Here is a 9,450-nt window from a genome sequence, read left to right as displayed (position 1 = left end):
TCATTTATAAATTGTTTTAAAATATATAATTAAGTCCAGCTTTCGGAGAATCTGTATGTAAAAATCATGTCAAAGTATTGTAAAAAGTAATGTAAATTGAATATTAAAAAAAAAGAAAATATGTAACTTTAAGTCCGATTTATAATTAATTCAATCATAAACTCATTTCGTTTAAAAAATCTCAAGAATTATTTCATTAAGTCTTAAAGAGTGTAGATATTGCAAAAAATTAAAATATTTGTATAAAAGTTTTATTAACATTGCACATATCTCTGGAATCAGGCAAAGTTTCAATCATCACCACAAGTTGACCATAAGGGGTAAGAGCAACATCTGATGGTCTATCTTTTTCATCATGACCAACTCCGCGAATATCTATCATCCACAAAAATTCTAATTGAGGTGAAAATACTAAAACTCTTTGATTTTTACTATCCGCAACTATAATTTTGCCCTTATCATCACAAATTATACCAGAAGGACGACTAAAGTCCATTACACCCGCACCCTCGCAGCCATGGCTGGCTGAAATTTTAGTTAATTGGGAATCTATCAAAAGTAAACGATGATTTTCAAAGTCTGAGACTATAATATCGCCTTGGGGATTGAAACAAACCCCGCGTGGTGTTGTCAAACCTTTAAGAAGACGATTGTGATTAGAACCGTCAAAGTTAAAGCGGGTTACAAAAACACCTTCGCTGGTAAATAACTGAATACGATGATTTCGCGAATCGGTGACTAGTATATCGCCTTTGGCATTAACAGCTACATCCCATGGATACTGAAATTGTCCAGATTCTTTGCCATATGTGCCAAATTTTAAAACAAACTCGCCCCCAGAAGTAAACAACTGAACTCTATGATTATCTTTATCAACTACAACGATACGATTCTGAGGGTCAGTCGTAATACCTGCGGGTAAATCAAACTCACCCGGACCAGTCCCCTTTTTCCCGAATTTTAGCTTAAAATTACCGTCAGCTGTAAAAATTTGCACACGATTGTTACGCCTGTCGGCAACTATGATGTTCCCATCAACATCTACGCAAAGACCCCATGGTCTGCTTACCTTACCATCTTCATGGCCATCTAATGCAAAAGAATGGCGTGGTATTTGAGGATTGTGCGGCATTTTGGCGATAACTGGTGTATTTAAACCAGGAATACACTGTCCAGGACCTTTGGCGATATAAGGTCCCGGCGAGGGATGGCTCGAAGAAGGGTTTGAGAAACCTGTTGGCATACCAACCAGGTAACGCGGTGGAGCACGAAGTGACGATTTACCTGCGAGAGAGCCATGGGGGGATAAAGATGTAGGCGCCGAAAAGACGTCACCTGGAGAAAAATGTTGGTTTATGATAAATATCATAAATTGTCAAGGGTTGGAAAATAACAACTAACAGCAATTTAAACAAGAATAAAATTAAATAAAAAGATTTTCTTAAAAATTGTATACTATACAAGTTAGTTTAATCAAACACATAATAATTTTTCACTTATGGTAAAAATGATAATACGAGAAAATAAATTTTAAAAATAGCATAACTAAAAATGTATGAAGCTATAAGAAAATAATATTTAAATTGCTTTAGAAAAATGAAAAATAAATATAAGCGACTCACCTAAATGTCTGATATCCTGCAGCACTTCAAAGTTAGGGGTAACAAATACAAGTGATTCTTCTTTGGGTTCAATTTTATGATACGTTGCCATATGTTCATCGATAGCTTCCCGAGCTCTACTATGCACCAGCATGATATCAAGTACATCACGTTGTTGGTTCTGTTCAACAGCCTTCGTCATGTCATCAACAGCCATTGCCACACCAGCCAAAGCACCTCGTAACCATTCCATTTGAGCAGCCAAGTCATCCATGCGGCGTTTTTTCAACCGCTCTACGCGTTCTAGTAATTCACGCTCTCTTTCTTCAGTAGATTGGATTAGTTGCTTGAAGAATCTACAAGGATAAATGCAAATGATAAATATTGAACTTTTTATTCGTAATAGGAAAGTCAATAAAATTATAGCGAACCTCCGTATTCTAGTACATGTTTCTGCAGCTTGTCTTTCAGTACTTTTAGCAACGGCTACAGCATCATCAATTCTTCCTTTGATCATTTTTGTCCCTAATCTACCCACATCTATTGATTCTATTAAATGTGAACGAGCGCGTTCAGACACGACAGAAGCTGCAAAAATAAAAGTAATTCAAAATAGAGTCACGAGTCGTGTTTATTAAATAAAGTTCTTCAAATGTTTTAAATGATCATAAGGTTGGTATGACATATAATTTCTCACATGAAACCGGTCGGCAAATATGATCTCTGTGTTCCCATAATGAACATTCTTGGCAAACTCTTCTAGAGCAAGTTTCGCAGTAGCATCGCAACTTTTCTCCATGACGTCTACATCTAAAAATAAACAACATTATTAAAGTTTAACTCATTGAATAACAAACTTAAATTTATACTTAAAATTATAAAAATAAATACCTGAATTCATCATCTTCAGAATTATCATCAAATTTTCCATTTGGACTACCAGGTGCAAGAAGTAATAATGAAGAAAGATCTTCACACAGTGATGAGCCAAGTGAAGAACTTCCCACAGAAGTAGTACTTGTATGTGGGGATGATGAGGGTGTACTATTTGATTGAGAATTTGTTGTAGGCGTCAAAGGCGATGATTGTTGATGACTAGACAGTAAAGAATGGGTAAAGTATCCAAGACGCATTGAAGAATCATCGTGTAAACTGGACTCAAGGCTGGAAAAAATAGAACTTTTTGTTTTCCATTATACTGCAACGTCTTTAATTGAATCTAGTTTCGTAAGTATGATTTATCTTACCTGCAAAGATCTCCATAATGTCGTGTCTTCTGGCTAAGGGAGTTGGCATGTGATGGTGGTGCGATGGCTTTGTCGCGCGGCGACAAATATGATGTTGGGGCGACAGAAGTCGAGGACGCGGATGAAGGCGATATCATGAAAGGCATTATAGGGCTAATGGTGTGTAAGTAGATGACTCACTAGGACTCATCAAAATATTGGTTATTCTGAAATAAACTGGTAACAAGGAATAGTTAAAATAAGTTCACATATTGCACTTGCAACCACACCAAATTATGTTATCATGCAATGAAGACCCCAGCATTGTTTCCAAACTTTTTCACCTCCTACATTTGAAAATCAGATAATTTTGATACTGTCTATTCAGTCTCACAACATTGATTTATTCGTAAAAATATGGCGTTATTAGGTTGGATTTACTAATTTCATATCTATTAACAAGTCAATTGATTATGTTATTTTTATAATTTTATTACAGCATTTCAATAATACAAAATTTTAATAGAAACTGTAAAATATAGTTAAATTCAGTAAAAATCTCAAAAATTCTGTAGAAATCTTGAAAATTTTATGGACTGCAACTTCTTCAATTGCTTTAATGGCAAATACAATCGGTTTCATAAGGTTTGTTGATGCCAAATTCGATGATTCCAGAATTTTTATATAAAAACCCATCACCCAAGATGATTCCAGAAAGTTGTATATAAAAACCCATCACCCAAGCAAGTAAAATATCTTCAATCTAATTGCGTAACTTTTCCAAATATCATATTCATCTACACTGAAGTGCGAATGGTATTTTCTTCTTGAATTAGACTCGTTAATTCCACTGTTTTCTTTGAAATTAATTTCATTTCAAATAAAAATTAAATAGTGTTCAATCTCAAAAACGACTTACAACGCAAAGCTTGTACATCACCTCTGCAAGAATACTTCAAAATGTCTGTTTCATACAGTAAGTGCATTATAAAATAAAACTAGCTGTAAGTGGAATTCTGTCTTAAGGCAATTAAGGCATCGTGCCTTAAGGCAAATTGCTGGAACTTCCCGTACCAAAAATTATTTTTTTAAAAACGATTAACATTTTTGAAAAAATTTTACTTCGAAAAAATTAGAGAGAAACTATAAATTTGACAAAAAATTACTTTTTTTGAAAAAAAAAATTTTTTTGGAAAAAAAATGTTTTTTTCATTTTGACATACTTTGGAAATTCTGAACTGTTATTCAAAGCAATCGTACTGCTTTATCTGCATAGAGACAAAATGTCAAAGCGCGCAACTGCCGCGCCGCCGTCTAACGGATAAGCATTGGTACGGAACCCATAAAAATGTAAAAAAAAATTATACTTATTGTTAAAATCTTTATAAAATATCTGATAATTTGATGTGCATATGTCTAATGATCATTTTTGACCGCCAAATGGCATTTTTTTTTTACTTTTATCATTAGATCTCCGAAACCGCTAGACCTGCCTTCATGAAAATTTGATCAATTCTTCATCTTGTCAATACAAGTAAAATGTTTTTTGAATTATTAAAATCGGACGCTCCGTTCTCTTAAAAACTGAGTTACCGTTTTCGGCACTTTTTGCCCCGTATCTTTGGAACGGCTGGACCTGCCTTCGCCAAAAACTAATCAGCACGTCTCCTTATCAATACGAATCGAATTCTTTTTGAATTATTCAAATCGGTTGATCTGTGTTCCCGAAATCGTCGACGAAAATTTGTATCCGCACATACATACACACACGCACATACATACATACACACACACACACACACACACACACACACACACACACACATACATCCATTTTTTCTAAGGTATGCCAAAATGTTCAGAAACCTCTGAAACGTAAAGATATATAAAAATTTTCATTTTCGATTTTTTTGCGATTACTATAACTTGCCCTACGGGAAGTTAAAAAATCTCGCAAGAAATCTCACAAGAAGTCAAACATGATTTTAAATTGTATACATTATTGCTTTTGCTTATTGGTAGGTACCTGACCAGTTTGGTAAATACCCCATATTCATAAAATTTTCACGAAGTTTACTCAGGTAGAAAAATAAACTTGTACAGATTTTGTACAACTAATCCTCAAAAACCGTGACAATGTATTTTGCAAGCATTTCTAGGGTTGAGTTGAAAATGAATACTGGCGTTCGTAAAATCATAAATTATAGAATATTATATATAGAGATGTAAGGTTTTGATAATAAGATATAACATTGAATCCATAGCATTTGAAATAGAATATTTGTTTAGAATATTTTTGCAATAGTGGAAATCTTTCCAGCAGAAAAAGAAAGCTGGTTTGTTTCGCATTTGCAGAACAAACAATTTTTATATGTCCTCAAAACATAATTAACAACGATGAATAACAATTTTTAGAAGATAAATATTTCGAAAAAAAAATAAGTTTGTGAAATTTAAAATGTGAACTAAGTTAACAGCAGAACTAAGTTCATCATCATCAGAATTATACCTTGTAAAATTTAGAACGCATATATAAAAGTAGTATAAAATTACGTGCTATAAATAAATAAATTGTATGCTACAATAAATTTAGTTTCTTTAGATAGAAACAAAAGAAATTGAGATTACCTAAGTAAGATTTTGATAATAAGATATAACATTTAACCCATATAGAAATTTTGTAAGAAGTATAGTGGAAATCTTTCCAACACAAAAGAAAACTGGTTTGTTTCGCATTTGCACCAAAAAACAATTTTCTTAAGTCCTCGGAACATAACAACTAACTACAATAATAAGATAGAATAGTAAGATGAATAACAATTTTTGAGAGATAAATATTTTGAGAAAAATAAGTTTGTAAAATTTAAAACATGAACTAAGTTAACAGCAGAACTAAATTCATCATCATCAGAATTATTTCTTGTAAAATTTAGAACGCAGTAGTATAAATAAAATTTAACGTGCCACTAAAAATTTAGTTTCTCTTGAAAGAAACAAAGGTAATCGAATGTAAATGCATTCAATAAATAAAATGATAAATAATAATGGAATATGAGTTAAAATTGATTAATCCTTACATGAAAAATTTAAAAACGATTACAAAAAATCGTATTTTTAACTTCCCGTAAGGTAAGTTACAGTAATCGCAAAAAAATCGAAAATTAAATTTTTTATATATCTTTACGTTTCAAAGGTTTCTGAATATTTTGGCATACCTTAGAAAAATGGATGTATATGTGGGTGTGCGGATACAAAATTTCGTCCACGGTTTCAGGAACACCGATCAACCGATTTGAATAATTCAAAAAACATTCGATTCGTATTGAGAAGGAGACGTGCTGATTAGTTTTTGGAAAAAGCAGGTCTAGCCGTTTCGAAGATACGGGTAAAAAGTGCCAAATACGGTAACTCAGTTTTTAAGAGAATGGAGCATCCGATTTTCATAATCCAAAAAAAGAATGAAGAACTGATTAATTTTTTGGGAAGGCAGGTCCAGCGGTTACGGACTCTCAATAAAAATAAGATAAAAAAATGTCAATTGGCGGTCCAAAGTGTTTATTGGACATATGTACGTCAAATTATCAGATATTTTATAGAGATTTTACTAATGTGTACACATTTTGTGCAAATTTTTTTGGGTTCCATACCAAGATTTTTAATTACGGTACGGGAACTTCCAGCAATTTGCCTTAAGGCACAACGCCATGCACCCATACTATATATAGATACTATATAGCATTGGTACAAGAGAACTTTCGATTGAAATTGTTTTGTTCACATATAGAAACAATCATATGCTGCAGGAGATATTTAGGCATCAAATTTTGTATTTCGATATACCTACAAATTAAATTTTAAAATCATTCTGTTTGTGAACCAAATTCTATAGGTCGCCAAGATCGGTGGTTGCTTGAGGCATTGACAGTCGTAGTTCAATATTATAGAAAATCTTAAATTTTGTTTCAATGTGAAATATATTTTTCATAAACTAGTTTAATATTTATATGAAATATTTAAAAACGATTGCAAAAAATCGTATTTTTCAGGTTCTTTTCAAATTAACAATATCTCTGCTAGATTATAGAAGAAAAGAAAGTAATCTCTCAAGGATCAACAATACTATCAAATTTCACATTTCGTCCTTCGGTGTTGAAAAAAACACGCCTCTCCTAACAGTGGGGCTTAGTAAAGGTTGATCACGGAAGGGAGAGCGAATATTCCTTCCGAATGTTTGGTATGCCAAGGGGAATATTTCCCCAAAAACAGGATCAATACCAAAAATTCTGTTACTTTTTCAGAAACGATTAGAGGAAGAAGATAATTATAAAACTGGTATAATATAAAGCAATTTCTTCTTAAGGTTCTTCTTAAAATTTAAAACAATCTCATGAGATTGATTAAATTAAATATGTAATGCTTATCATAAATATCTACCTCAATTCAATAACAACAGCAACAAACAAAAGAATTTTTTATCCAAATAAATTTTCCCAAAATCGGTGTCTTTTAACCACAACAATTAATATTTTCAAGCTGCCTTTAGAAATATCAAATAAATACTAACTGAACTTCTATTAAAATTATTTTAATAATATTGGCTAGAAAAATTCTACTGCTATCTGGATTAGATATAAAAAGTATGTCTCTATTTTGAGACATGTGACTCCGAAACTTCAAGTATCTTAAAATTTTGAATATTCGGAGATAAAGAAATTTTTTTGATAAGAAAGAAAATAATATAAATATGAGAGTGATATATATATATATATATATATATATATGTGTGTGTGTGTGTGTGTGTGTGTATTGAATATTATTATTTTTTATGTCAAATAGAACAAGAACAAGCTATTGACAGATTAACCTAAAATTATTTATATTTTTTTGTTTTTATATTAGGATTAGTTTTTTATACATAATTATAAACGAAAGTAATTGTTAAAATTATTTTCCGCCATTTAAATATTTTTTACAAGTCTAAATCATTTTTTTGTGGTCTCTATAAACGTATAAAAAATGTCATCCTGAAGCAAGTATATTGTCAGATTTTAATAAATGAATTAAAAGTGATTATTGAAACTAAATTATATACTAAGCATTCAACTAATATATAATACTCTTTTATAGAAATATTAAACTGAAATAACGAAAGATATGTCAGGATAATATGGTTTCATAACTATTGCATTATGTGCCGACTAATCAGCCATTACTCGGCTTTTTGATATATGTACTTTTAGAACAAAATAACCTCTAAATTAAATACTACTCGCATAAATATTTAAGCAAATGCTATAATTATAACCATCAATTATCCTCAAAATAAATAAATAAATAATTTTCTCTACTTACAAATTTGACAATTAAGCTGTTTCTCTCCATGCAATCCAGCTGCATATACTGTCTTCCACAACACTTAAAACGCATTTATTTACATTTAAAACAATAACAAAATAATATCCGACATTTATTTATTTACATTTCATTATTTATTCGTAATAATTTACATTATAACTACACTACTTCGTTTAGGTTATGTTGTGATGTTTATTGACTAGTTCGCAAGGCTTGCCCTTGAAGCCATTATTGATAATGGCGACGGCTCGGCCGTTGACTATGTACTGCCTGCATGGATAGAACGGGAGTAATTCGTTTTCTTTTATGCGATGTTTTTCCGGTGCAATTTCCGGTTGGTTTATAAAAAAAATTACATTGCTGACAACATAATAAAATAATTAATATTAAAATTATATTACTGACAATATAATAAAAATAAATAATTTTTATTTGTTTATAAAATTCATATAAACAAATTAATCAATAAATTAAAAAAATAGTGATTGATTAATTAATTACACATATGGTATCTATAATTATAAAAAAAACATTATTTATATCGACAATAATATTGTAATTTAGTTGTTTATTTTAGTTTATTGAATTTGACTCTGTGATCAATATAAAAACATACAAAAATACAACACCAAGAATTATTTATAATATTTTAATAAATTAGAATAAATTATATATCTGCCATATGTTTTACACACATTAAATCTTTTATAAAATTATATATGTGAAATATATTTTTAATATGCTGAGGCATAATTTTAGAAAAAAAATTCTTCATTTGGGGTTTTAATTTTGCCATTTGGGAACATTATAAATCATACGCAGAAATACGAAAATATATAAGTATCTTATCGAATCATGTAAAAAATGATAAGCCCATCTTATACTCTTCTTTCGTCTATATATATTATATGCCTGTAATATATTTACATACAAATGTTTCAATAATAAAAATCAATAACAAAATCATTAATAAAGTTATGTATAATAAACTTTTTAACTTATTGAAACATAATTTTAAAATTTTCTCTGTCGCGAACTGTTCAGAGCCTGGATATTAAGATAAAATATATTAGAATGCTAGCATTTCCAAGGACCTATTTTAGCCTTTCAAAAAAATATTCTGGACATTATATATTTTACAATGTAATATTCAATAATGTATATATACACATTTTTGAGTCCAAAGCTTAGAACCTGTAAGACTGTTGTGATTTTAATAAAATTTAGAATATGATACAAGATTTTCTAAAAGTAAAGTGAATTCAATA

The 9,450-nt window shown here is 30.4% G+C and overlaps 1 protein-coding gene across 1 annotated transcript; it reads right to left on the bottom strand.

Annotated features, from left to right (window-relative positions):
• Window positions 1-229: 229 nt before the first annotated feature.
• On the bottom strand, window positions 230-8,359 carry LOC113366898 (protein wech-like). The gene is made up of 7 exons (XM_026608544.1): window positions 8,180-8,359; window positions 2,849-3,064; window positions 2,493-2,765; window positions 2,299-2,411; window positions 2,033-2,189; window positions 1,623-1,957; window positions 230-1,335 (listed from the first exon to the last, which is right to left on the bottom strand). Exons 2-7 carry the CDS (start codon window positions 2,992-2,994, stop codon window positions 230-232), a joined length of 2,130 nt encoding a protein of 709 aa, XP_026464329.1. The 5' UTR covers window positions 2,995-3,064; window positions 8,180-8,359.
• Window positions 8,360-9,450: the final 1,091 nt, after the last annotated feature.

This window comes from Ctenocephalides felis, unplaced genomic scaffold (assembly GCF_003426905.1).
Source record: "Ctenocephalides felis isolate EL2017-DRISC unplaced genomic scaffold, ASM342690v1 CF-g0.4_SCAFFOLD_01170, whole genome shotgun sequence".
NCBI classification, from domain to species: Eukaryota; Metazoa; Arthropoda; class Insecta; order Siphonaptera; family Pulicidae; genus Ctenocephalides; species Ctenocephalides felis.
The sequence above is the reverse complement of the archived record's forward strand: the minus strand, read 5'-3'. Positions and strand labels throughout refer to the sequence as shown.

What these genes read in the sequence shown, in the direction of transcription:
- LOC113366898 (XM_026608544.1), bottom strand. Translation starts at nt 2,994, where the DNA reads ATGCCTTTCATGATATCGCCTTCATCCGCGTCCTCGACTTCTGTCGCC. An exon ending in TCTGAAGATGATGAATTCAG is followed by an intron (nt 2,412 to 2,492) that starts GTATTTATTTTT and finishes GTTTATTTTTAG; the next exon opens with ATGTAGACGTCATGGAGAAA. An exon ending in TATTTGCCGACCGGTTTCAT is followed by an intron (nt 2,190 to 2,298) that starts GTGAGAAATTAT and finishes TTATTTTTGCAG; the next exon opens with CTTCTGTCGTGTCTGAACGC.